The following is a 12,824-nucleotide window of genomic DNA, read 5'->3' as shown; positions in this document are numbered from 1 at the left end:
CTGAGAAGAAAGGAGGAGGAGAAGTGGGGCGGAGAAAAAAGGAGGGAAAGAGGGGAGGAGGAGAAAGGTGAGAGATTTGTAACAGCCAATGAATAAAGAACCAACTTTGGATGTTAAAATCCAGTGGCGTAGCTAATGTAGCCTGGTGCAGAGCTCAGAATGATGCGCCAAAAGTGATGTCAAAACTAGAAGTGACATCACACCTGGGCATTTTAAAAAATGTAAATTGGGGGGAACCTACCTCCTCCCCCCAGCAACTCACCATCCGCTTGATCAGCCACCTCCCCGCAGCCAGTAGCAGAGCTAAGGCATCTATCTGCTACCCAGGATCAAAGAAGATTTTTTGTACCCCATGACAAAACCAAATCTAATTAAGTAAATAAATAAAAAGTGTGCCCCTTTTAGGTTAGAGACACTGTGCTGGGGTGAAGAGGGATGGTTATTTTCTTCCTGCTAAATATAACAAGAGCATCACTTGAAGTTAGCAGGAGTACCAGTTAGCAGGAGTAGCTATATTATAATACATTGAAATGAGAGCTGACTCCTATTAACACCTTACTGGTTTCATGCTGTATCATAATAACATCTCATTGGCTCTCAGAACAATCAGTCTCATAGGTCTGTTTTGATTTTAAAGAAATCCACTTTTTGTTCCTTAAGGCAGTTGTGTTTTCATTTTCTGGTTAATTGGCCATATCTTTTTATAGAATAAAGATATTCTGATGTGGTTTGTTTCATTGCATTCTGCATTAAACTACCTATCCAATGATATATAACATGATGATATTATTTGTACATACCAAAATTTTCACAATTTTGGCCACTAGTGTCAAGCTCAACTTGTTGCCCGCCTGAAGCTTGCTGCCCGGTGTGACTGCCAGCCCCTGCACCCCCTTAGTTATGCCACTGTTAAAACCTTGTATTTTGATTCCTATATACAGACCAGTCATACAATGCCTCCCAGTTTCTTTTGAAGTATGGAAAAATTCTTTGAATTAGCATGAATTATGATGAGGTTTTCTTATTAAAGGAATGTGTTCAGTCAATTTTATTCTAAATACTTCTACAAATTCAGGATCAGTGACCTAAGATGAATACTGGATTGGCCTCAGCTGGCTTGTAATGTAGGGAAAAAGATTTCTACTATTTTCTTCCCTGAAGGTCAACTTCCAGGGGCTCTGTTTTTTGTAAGAACACTTACCTTGAGAATGTGTTCATTTGTTTTGTATGGAGAGATCTCTACATTAGCAGTCACTTTCAATGAAGTCACTGCTGTTCTACTTCCTTGCACTTTACTGTCGATTTTGGCTACATAAGTAAATTCATGGATTTTATCAGGACTAAAATGTGCCCCTAGGAAAAAAAAAGATACAAAAATCCAGTTACCTCAATTGCCTTTAGTAAATCCAGAAACACTATGCCTAAATAATTCATTTTGCTTATAAATTAGATTACTAATCTAAATCTATAACTGATTCAATGGTTTAATAATTAAAGTGATGCAAGATTTAATATGTAGGGTTTCAATTTAAGATTAAATTTTTGTACTGTTTAAATCCATTCTGGTGTTATCAAAAAAAATGTGTTCTTTGAACAGCATGTTTTTGCAATTAAATCATAAGTTATTTCTTTCTGTATCTTTAAGAGGTATCTATTGTAAGCATTTGATGAGATACCAATACATCAATACCAATACTAATCAAAGGCCAATAATTGATCTTGCTATTGTTAGCCACTGATATTCTTTAAAAAAGAAAAGTGAGTTGCAAATAAATTGAATGAATTATTAAGAACATAAGAGCCTTGCTGAATCAGGCCAAGGGCCCAACTAGTGCAACTTTCTGTATCTCACAGCAGCCCATAAGGTTAGAGTTAACAGGTACAAAGGGGGACAGAGTGCTTATACCTTTAACCTTTGTATGGAAAATTTTGGCAGGTGCAGCTCAACAAGGAAGGGTTTAAAAAGCCACACCTGCCAAAATTCCCTCTTCTATACAGTGATTAAAGGTATAGGCACTCTGTCCCCCTTTGTGTCAGGTAACCCTAATCAGGTACCTCTGGGAGCACTCAAGGCAACAAGATGCCTGCATCCTGTTGCCACTTCTTTGCACCTGGCATTCATACAGGCTACCTCTAAAACCCAGAGGTTGCATATGGTCATCATGACTTGCAACCTGTAATGCACTTTTCCTCCATAAAAGGAGCAGGAACAGAACTTCCCTCTGTTCGTTCTATCCATCGCATAAATGGTTTTATGTCTCAATCATGTCCCCTCTCAAGCACCTTCTCTGTAGACGGAAGAGCCCCAAATGTTGTAACTTTTCCTCATAAAGGAAGTGCCCCAATCCACTTAACTATTTTGGCCACTCTCTTCTGTACCTTCTCAAGATCTACTTTATCCTATTTGAGTTGTTGTGACCAGAACTGGACACAATACTCCACAGGTGGCCTTACCATCGATTTGTACAATGGTCTAATAATATCAGCAGTTTTGTTCTCAATCTCTTTTTTTTAATTATCCTGAACATGGAATAGCCTTCCTCACAGCTGCCACATACTGGGTTGACACTTTGAGCTGAGCTTTCCACCACCACCCCAAGATCTGACTCCTGATCCATCACAAACAGCCCAGTACCTGCCAGATTCATTGTAAATCTTTATAGCACTTCAGGTCCCTTTAACATTTTTTCATGCAGATTGTTTTATATAACGCTTACAATAACCCTGCGAAGTGGAACAGCGTGATCATTTCCCTATCACAGAATCCAGAACTGAGGCTAAGGGAAAATGCCCCACCTAAAGTCCACTTTTAACCAGTTCCTGACAAAGGCAAGATGTTAACAGGGAACTCCAGATTTGAAGCTCCATTTCTTAACCACGATACCACAGCAGTTCAGCAAACTCTTTTTCACCCAATGGCTAAGATTACTCTCTTTCATGTTAGTAGTCACTTCAAAAAACAGTGATGGTATGAAACAAAATGAATGGTAGCTTACTTATCTGGTGTTCTCTCTGTCGGAACTTCTGACTCCCTGGGGAAAGAAATGGGACAGGTTACAATGTGAATGCAATGGTAGAATATAATCTTTCAATAATAAATTTTACATATATACATTGACACACCTCAGTAACAAAACTAATTTCTCCATAAGGATAATAGTAAAAGAAAATTTAAACTTACCCACGAGGGTGAGCAGGACTGCTAGGACAATCCCCCTCATGATGAAGGTGAGTGTCGGTCTTTAGCCATCCTGGGCATTTTATAGGGAGAGCAGTCATCCCACGTGATCCCTGCTGACCAGGATTTTGCTGAGGTTGCAAATGATTACCTGCTTCAGCAAACAATGCTGTTTTTTTTAAATTGTTGTTGGCCCCCCTCTAGTTTCATCTTTAATTTTGAAGGAAAAGAGAATCCTTCTCTATTTTGTCACCATCATGGTTTGTCCTCCATGTTTCTTGTTAAATTCATCCTGACATTATCTATGGAAATTGTTTTGCAAATAATTTTTTTTTTGGGCGAAGAGATCTTAAGAAGAAATAAAATATTTCACAAAGTTTATTTGTGGCTTGTGGCCATCTTGGACACTGCTCAAGATGAAAATGACTGTGCCCTGGTTGTTCTGACCTAATATCTAATACAAACATTTACTTAAACTGACAACCCCTGAAGAGTAATTCTGGTGGCTGATATGGCAGATGCAACATCTGCCTTTGCGTCTGGTTCTTACTGCAAACTGCAAACATGGTTATGTGCTCCATGTTTATTGTTAAATTCATACTGAAATATTTGAGGAGATGGTCTTAGAAATAACTTCTCTTTCTTGAAGAAAGAAAGAAAGAAAGAAAGAAAGAAAGAAAGAAAGAAAGAAAGAAAGCTTTTACTACATTTATTTATGGATAGAAGCCATCCTGGGCACTGCTTTAGATGAGCAAGACTTTGCCCTGGTTATTCTGACCTAATGTAAAGGTTTACCTAACTCAGGGGTGTCCAAAGTTTTTGGCATGAGGGCCACATCATCTCTCTGACACTGCGTTGGGGGCCGGGGGGAAAAAACGAATTAATTTACATTTAAAATTTGAATAAATTTACATAAATGAATATATTAAAGATGAACTTATATGAGTGAATGAAGGTCTTGCAATAGATCAAGGCCTATAAAAGGCCTTGTACAAAGCAAGGCTGGCCTTTCCTTCACTGCCACTGTTGCATCACAGATGTAAAACAGCAAGCAGTGGAGGGAGCCCTCATCCCACAGCTCATGCAAGACGTCAAACAGTTGCTCTCATGCTGAGAGCAGTTGCATCGGGCCATTGTGGGCTCCAACAAATCTCCGGAGGGCCAGAGGCTCATTGGAGACTAGGGGCTCCCTGAGTGCCACATTGAGAGTCCTCAAGGGCCGCAAGTGGCCCCAGGGCCAGGGTTTGGGCACCCCTGACCTAACTGATAACCCTCAGAAGTAATGTTGGTGCCTGACATGTTAAATTCAACACCTCTCTTTGTGCAGGTTTTCATTTTCTAAAAATTATTCTTCAGAATTTCAATAAATTTATCATTCTGATTCTGAAACATTCTGTAGCTCACAGTTGTAGGCCTAGTTTTCAAAACACCTCTCTGCTTGAGTGTCTGCCTACATCTGGGAAAGGACATAAACAACAGGAGTTGTATTTTATATTCAGAGACCCACAGTGGGTTGGAACATGATGCTCCCTGCAGTGCCACGGTACCTTATTGGGAGCCCCCTGAGACCGCTTCTGGGTTACCCCAAGCCTGAAACCCACCCTATAGGGTTTTGCAGGCTCCAGGCGCCCCATGGAAGAAACTGGAAGCCACAAATGTAATGCATATAAGATAGATTAACATTCATGTAAATTTACAATGAATCTGGCACGTTCTGAGCTATTTGTGATGGATCCCAAATAGTATGTGACAGCTGTGAGGAATGCCATTCCATGCCCAGGATAATTTAAAAAGGGATTGAGAACTATGCTTTCCATCCATGTAGTGATACAGACAGATTGTATTTGCCTCGTAAATTTGGTGGCAGAGGGCTTTTGTAAGTAAAACAAACAGTGGAGGAAGAGAAACTTGCATTGGCTAATTATGTAAAAGAGAGTCAGGAACAAGCACTGGTTGAAGTAATGAATGGGAATTTACTAAAAGTTAAAGCAAACTAAACAGGAGTATAAGAAAAATGCTATAAAAACAAGAACTGAAAGCTGGCACAATAACGCAGTGAATGGCCAATATACGGAAAAGATCAAAGACAAAATAGATAATGAAAAACCTGGCTATGGTTAACATCTGGAACCTTAAAGAAAGAAACAGAATCATTAATATTAGCAGTCCAAGAGCAGGCCATTCAAACAAATGCAATAAAAACCAGAACTGAAAAATCATCAAATGATGCAAAATGCAGATTGTGCAAAGAAGCCGAAGAAACAATTGATCGTATACATAGTTCCTGCAAGAAGATTGCACAGACCGCTTATAAATCTAGTGGCTCAGATGATCCATTTGAATTTATGCAGAAATTACAACATCGAAACAATAATAGCCGCCTTGGGTGCCCTTCGGGGAGAAAGGCGGAATACAAATCTAATAAATAAATAATTGGTAGGAGCATAAACCAAAAAAAGTGACAGAAAATGAGAAAATCAAGTTCTTGTAGGATTTTTGAATACAAAACTTGATAAAGTTTAGCACATAATACACCAGATATTAGGGACATTGTGGCAGCGTGGGTTAAACCGCTGAGCCAACAAGCCTGTTGACTGCAAGGTTGGCTGTTTGAAACTGAGTGATGGGGTGAGCTCCAGTTGCTTGTCTCAGCTCCTGCCAAACTAGCAGTTTGAAAGCATGTAAATGCGAGGAAATAAATAGGTACCACCTTGGTGGGAAGGTAACAGCTTAGGACAGAAAATGTCTACAGACAAATGTTGGCTCTTTGACTTAGAAACAGAGATGAGCACCATCCCTAGAGTCGGACACAACTAGGCTTAATGTTGGGGGGAACCTTTTCACCAGATACTACGGTAATAGAAAAAAATAAAGTGACCATTCTTGTCATAGCAATACCTGGCGATAGTAGAACTGATGAAAAAGAGCATGAAAATATTAGTAAATATCAGGATTTAAAAATTGAAATCCACATATTATGGTGTAAGCCAGCAGTAGTTATCCGAGTTGTGATTGGTACACTGGGTGCAGTCCCAAAAATGCTTGAACTGCATTTAAAACATCTGAATATTGACAAAAGTACGATCAGTCAAATTCAAAAAGTTACCCTGCTTAGTTCAGCGCACAATATCCATAAATACATTACGATGTCCTAGACCCCTGAGTGGGACCCAATTAGTAATTAACGCCAAGTCCAGCTAAAGAACGGGCAGCTGTGATATGCAAGATAATAATAAATAGAGAGAAGATACCAGCAACAGCAACTAGAAAAGACTCCATGCTGGGTGAATAGGGACAGTTGCTCTTGTCCCCATGCTAAATATGACACCACTTTAAAAGGTGCCTCTTTGCCGAGTTAGCAGGGGTGAGCAGGGGTCTACACGATGTACACCTTTATATTCCACTAGATACGGAAAGGAAATATTCAACCTTTGTGACATTTCAGTTTCCTGTTAGCAGGAAAGCCCACAGTGCAGCCCCCCAAAAAGAAGGCCTCATAGCTTACTTGCAGCCCAATCCTGGGCTTGGCGCACCAGCTCATCACCGGCATGCACTGTCGCAAACGTCCTGTAAGGCACGTTTGCAAGTCATACCATTGGGCAAGTGCTGGTGGTAGCCCAGCGCTGGCCGGCACTGGGCTATCACCGGGCAGGCACCCAAACTCTGCCACTTGGTGGTCACGTGGACCGCTGAGCAGCAGAGAGGGAGGTGTGGGTGGAGGTGGGGAGGAAGTGTTTCGGAGAAGGAGAGGCAAGTGGAGGGTGGGCAGAAGTCAGAGAGGAGGTGTGTTGGGGAGGCAGGAGGTGGGGAGAGGTCAGAGGGGAGGCATTCCAGGGGAGGGAGTGGGGAGGGAGGGAGGACCAATGGAGCAAAGCTGGCAACACAAAGCTCCACTGGATCCAAAGCCTCAGTGTAGGGCTTTCCACCATACACAGAGGCTCTTGATTCACAGCCCACCTTTGGGTTGGTGGTGAATCGAGTAGTCCCATTGTCTGCACTTACCTGGGGGAAGAGGACGAAAGTCCCCTTCTCCCGAGGTGCCACTATGGCTGCCTTGGGTGTGCAGGATGTGGTAGCAGCCATTTTTGGTGCCACTACAGCTGCGCATCCCGGGCAGCTCAGGATTGGGCTATTAGTGACCTATTCCATCCTGCTTGTGTTGCCAGTTTCCCAAGGACATTCTTCACCTGACAAAGAGCCAAGACTAGAAAGAAGTTCTTCAGGAGTAGAATGTGAAGAAGGAAGTGGTTTCAGGCCAGAAGCCGAGCAGGAAGGTGTCGGCAGCCCCTTTCCACTTCCTGCTTCTTCATGTTAAATTAGAACATAAGAACATAAGAACAGCCCCACTGGATCAGGCCATAGGCCCATCTAGTCCAGCTTCCTGTATCTCACAGCAGCCCACCAAATGCCCCAGGGAGCACACCAGATAACCTCATCCTGGTGCCCTCCCTTGCATCTGGCATTCTGACATAACCCATTTCTAAAATCAGGAGGTTGCGCATACACATCATAGGTTGCGCATACACATCAAATTACCCCTTCTACTCGTGGCATCTTGTACAGTACTTGCTTGACATTCTAATACACAGGCTGTGTGGCTGTCACATCAAGAAATCCTTAGGATAATGATGAAGAAAATGTCAAAATGTTGCAGTTTTAAAAAATGGTATTTTAGATCAACTGACTACCTGCTTTTTCACTGTTAAATACTCAATGAAGCCAAGAATACTGCTATATACGTGGCATTTGCTTTCGATTTTATGATATCATTTGTTAGCAAAGGCAGGAGTGTGTGCCCTTATCCTGGCAGCAGTCAAGGCACACTGCTAGGTCACACTGCAATAGATTGAGTTTAAAAAAAAAATAGGTTGAAGTTGGTGGAACAACTGGCCTGCTGCCTACATAGCACAATCATCAGAGCTTGATTTGTCCCTTGCAGGCTTTGAGAGGGATGTGAGGTAGTGAAAGGAAGCTGTTGTCAGTTTCTTCTTCTCGTCCTGTATCTTTTCAAGTCTGCAGGGGTCAGTTTGGGAGCCGATATAGACCCCACTGCCATCACAAAGGTCCGGGGCTGTTGGGCCCTTTTCTTACATCTGACTCCTGTTACTGTTGAATGTAATTTGTCTGTCCCAGGGATGTGCAGTCACTAGAGACAGGGGAGGCAGTGCCTTACCTGACCCAGTGATTCACTTTACCCAGGCAGCCAAACACTGAATATGTCTGGAATTCTTCTGAGAACTGAAGAGCCCGCATTCGACCCTCAGAAAGCCTTCTGAGGCCTCTGAAAGACCTTAGAAAGGTACTTCCAATTTTACAAAAAAACAGTAATACTTTTCGAATGCCTTCTAGAGAAATCAGAAAGTCTTCTGAGTGCTGGAGAGCCCACACATGGCCTCTGTGGCCCTCAGAATACCTCTGGATGCAACCAGAGCAGCTGCGGCTGGAGGTGACCTAGAAGTGACATCACTTTCGGCCATGACATCATTTTCTAGTTACTGGGCTAGGTGACACTGTGCCTAATTAGCCCAGACAGTCAATGAATGTTCCTGGTTGGTCCCTTTGATATATCTGAAATAAAGTGTTGCTTTCTTAAGTGTTGAAAGCCAGATCTGTTAAAGGGATGTGAGCTTTCCATTGCAAGTGACTACAGAAGGAGGCAGCTGATTGAGTAGCTGCAAATCAGTTGGTTTTTGTTTCATTTAGGATGACAGATTTCACTTCAAGAAACACCACTGTGATTTGCAGCTGTTCCATTCTAGGTTTTCTTCCATTCCTGGAATGGAGGTATCCTGCCTGCTCCTTTCTACTGCCCTGAAGTCCCCCAAATCTGCTCATGAAGGTTGGGGGATTCATTGGAAAGTATTTTATGTGGCAAGGAGTTCCACAGATTGATTACATTTATACATTGCCATCCTGTATGTATGGAGTCAGGAGAGAATAGTGGCAGAACTAGCATAGAAGAGTTAACTGCTGTATCCCCTTCCAGATAAGGATATCTGGTTTGTTTTGGCAATGGTCCCCCAGGTCTTTGTGTGCTGCTGCTGAACACTAGGACAGTAAATAAAGACACCTGTTATCCAGGATTTTTCTCTGGATATACACGCTGACCTGGCTTGTATTACTGAGATCTAGTTAGAAGCTGCAGATGATGGTTAATGCAGCTTCTTCCATGCATCAACAATCTAGATCTGGTGAACAGTGATGTCTTCCATCTCCTTGATCCTTAGCAGTCATCTAATTTGAAATGTATATAGTTGAACTTAGGCACCTTAGCTAAAACTGGTATTGTTGGCATATCATCTGTCTGGCTGCTTAATAGTCTCCCTGTTTGAAGTGGTTTGTGGTGAAACTGAAGTTCACCACAACTGTAGTCTTGAAATACTTTTACATCCATGCTGCGGCTTATGGCCACCATGGTCATACTATTAAGAGCCTGTTCAACACAACAGATGTCTAGGGTAATTTTCTAGACATCTGAGGATAATTAAGTAGCACTAAACATAGTGAGTAGTCTTGATGAAATTTTCATGACAAATCCTAGAGCACATGGACTAGAGTTCTTTTTCAACACCTACTCCATGGCAGTGAGGATAGTAAAAAAAAAAATTCTTATTTCTCTTGTCACAGGTGTAACTGTATAGTGACCTCAAAAGAGTTGATCCAAGTGGTGAGGGGCCTTTTACATCTTGATCACCAGAGGGAGTTAGAAGAATCCTAGTTACCCTGACCAGCTTGTGATCTACTTTGTTGAAAACATTTGTTGCATCTTATTCTGGCCTGGCCTGGCCTGATATTGGTGTGGGTCTGGATGTTCCCAGGGTAACTACTTATGTTGTTAACCCATTTCTTCCCAGCCCACTGGTGTACACATTTGATCCCTGTTGCATATAAATAACATTGGGCAGAAATGGCTTAAGCATACTTTTCAGTTTCTGCAGCCTGAGGCCTTGGAGACGTGAGACCTACTACACACACTCTTATGCTGACATCCTTGCTTTGTGTGAAGTAAATTTCCCCTTGTTTAATTCTGCCATGCCTTTTACAGCAGCTTGTTGGACTTCTATGTGCTTTTTTGAAACTTTCTTTTTGCATTTGACTTTTTTGTGGACACACTTGAATCGCCTTCGCTTGGCTCTCAGACTCACTCTGAAGCCTTCCCTCTAAGTCAGGGGTGTCCAAACTTTTTGGCAGGAGGGCCACATCATCTCTCTGACACTGTGTCAGGGGCCGGGGAAAAATTTGACTATATTTACATAAATGAATACATTAAAGATGGAACTTATATGAATGAATGAATGAATTCTACTGAGCTTATTTATAATACAAATATTTCTAGGTGGAGACATGTCTTAACAAGGCAGGGACACATGAAATTTTTTTTTCTAGACTGAAACTCATCCCAGCAAGGCAGAAACACATGAGGAAAAGTTCTTCACCAAGGCCCCCCAGGACTTTACAAAAATTCACTGAAGCAAGTATCACAGAACTAACAGAGTCCCACCATTTGTGGATTGCAGGAGGCACACACTTACCCAAATACAGCAGGACACAGAATAAAGATCTCACAAGCAACAGAAAGGGGGGGGGAAACCTTTCTGATTTGCAGGAGACACTCACTCACCCAAGCACACCAGGCGTAAGCTAACACAGAATAAGGATCTCACAAGCTTCTCCCTCCCACTCAGCAGCCCCCCACCACACCAAACCTAACTAACATAGAAGCAACTAGCAACTTCTCCCCTTAGTTCCGCCCCCCCATAAAGCACACCCAGGCAGCGCATTCAAGCAACTCATTATTTCTCTCCCTCAGCACCAGCCCACCCCTCCCCACACATAGCACACCCAAGTGGCCCCTGATTTCTCACCCCCACCCAGTGTGTGGCCTCCCCAACACCTGGTTTGTTTGCTGGATGGGCAGGGCTTCTGCAGAACTTGCACAAAGAACAGGAGAGCTCTGCAGGGCCAGCCATCCCCTCACTGCTACTGCAATGAGCAGTTGCATCCAGCCTGCAAGGGCTCTGACAGGTCTCCAGCTGGCCGAGTGCCTGTTGGAGATAGGGGGCTCCCTAGGGGCTGGATTGGGGGTCCCTGGGGGCTGCAAATGGCCCACAGGCTGGGGTTTGGGCAACCCTACTCTAACTTATAGCAAAAGTTGGGGAGGCCTGACCGCATTCTGACTGGCTTTCTCATACCAGTCATTCACTATTGCCCTTTTTATAGGCCATATGTTTCAGGGTGCTGGATCAAAAGAAGCAGGATTACATTTTGGATGTAAAATGCAAGAGTTTGGGAGGGGGCAGGAGAGAACAGGGTAAGCTCTACACATAGTGCAGTTCTGCAGGTTGGCAACCTTCAGTCTTGAAAGACTATGGTATAAGCCTACAGCACCTGGTATTCCCAAGTGGTCTCCCATCCAAGTACTAACCAGGCCTGACCCTGCTTAGCTTCCAAGATCAGACAAGATCAGGCATGTGCAGGGTAACAGTTGCTGCAGAGTCTACAAAGAAAGAGTTGACAACGGAATGCCATCCATGAGAAGCCCCAGAGTAAATAAATGTGAGCTCTCTTCTCTTCCACGTGACTTTGCTCAACCTACATTTTTATTTACACTTTTTATTGAACTAAGCAGAGTTCAAATTCCCTCCGCAATTACCCTCCAGAAAACAAAAGCTTATTTCGGGTGTCTATTGCCAGCACTGCCGATTATTAAGATTAGTTTGTGTAAGTAATATTTCACACAAACAAAATTCATGGTGAGCAAAGCAGGTTCACTGCAATAGGCAGACAGAAATCAAAACTATTCACTTTAGGAAAGCAACATCTATGGTGATTTTGTTTAAGTACCATTTAGTTCCCTGGATGCCATTTTGCAACACTGTTAAAGTCAGGGATTTTTTTAACCCCCCCCCCCAACATAGCTGACACTGCTACTGTTAACAATCCAAACATGCGCCATTTCAGAAGTACAGATTTTATGACAGGCTAGCCTTTATGAAAAGGGCCAGAAGTTTGTGTTTTGGGGGGACTCTGATCTGTTGAAGGGAACTTCACAGCCTATTCATTTTGGGTAGGTGATCAAGGGTTTTGCTCTGAGCAGTTCATGCTCAAGTGACTGAGAATTGGCTCATCCCTGCCTACATGGTCTGAAGCAGGAAGAATCCCCTGCATCCACAACTATCCCATCTATTCCTATAGTTTCTTTCACTTTCAGCTTTTGGACAGACATCCTTTGGGGCTGAGCCACTGTCATTTTCTGCCATTGAACAGGAAATAAACTTTTTTTTGCCCCCACATGTTATGCAGGTAGTTACCTTACTTATTGGGTCTTTACCCAGAGTGGCATCACTCTCTCCTGCTGCTGCAGGACACACCCACCACTGCTCTTGAAAAGTCACCTAGTCCTCTGCACTGTCTGTTTGCATTTCAACCACCCATCTCCTTTTCCCTTTGTGTTATGCAAGTCCCCCGATTCTGCCAGTTAGAAAAGTGGGTGAAAGAAATACCCTGGCGCTCTAATCCTCCACATTTCATGCCAGGTAATGCTGTCTCTTCAGTGGGTTATTTCCCAGAGTGCTGCCCCACTGCTTCTGCAGGATACACTAACCACTGCACCTGAAAAATCACCTTGCTCTGTGCAGTGTTTTCC

General features: G+C 42.9%; 1 protein-coding gene and 1 pseudogene across 1 annotated transcript in view; both read right to left on the bottom strand.

Annotated features, from left to right (window-relative positions):
• Positions 1 to 8,431, bottom strand: part of LOC136648464 (vitellogenin-2-like) — a 44,107-nt gene extending 35,676 nt beyond the window's left edge. The window contains exons 1-3 of the mRNA XM_066624577.1: positions 8,352 to 8,431; positions 5,251 to 5,309; positions 1,202 to 1,353 (exon numbers count right to left, since the gene is read on the bottom strand). Of these exons, the coding sequence (XP_066480674.1) occupies positions 1,202 to 1,353; positions 5,251 to 5,309; positions 8,352 to 8,431 (291 nt within the window). The remainder of the gene's footprint in view (positions 1 to 1,201; positions 1,354 to 5,250; positions 5,310 to 8,351) is intronic.
• Positions 8,432 to 11,554: 3,123 nt separating this feature from the next.
• On the bottom strand, positions 11,555 to 11,674 carry LOC136650814 (5S ribosomal RNA; annotated as a pseudogene).
• Positions 11,675 to 12,824: the final 1,150 nt, after the last annotated feature.

This window comes from Tiliqua scincoides, chromosome 4, assembly GCF_035046505.1.
Source record: "Tiliqua scincoides isolate rTilSci1 chromosome 4, rTilSci1.hap2, whole genome shotgun sequence".
In the NCBI taxonomy this organism is placed as follows: domain Eukaryota; kingdom Metazoa; phylum Chordata; class Lepidosauria; order Squamata; family Scincidae; genus Tiliqua; species Tiliqua scincoides.
The sequence above is the reverse complement of the archived record's forward strand: the minus strand, read 5'-3'. Positions and strand labels throughout refer to the sequence as shown.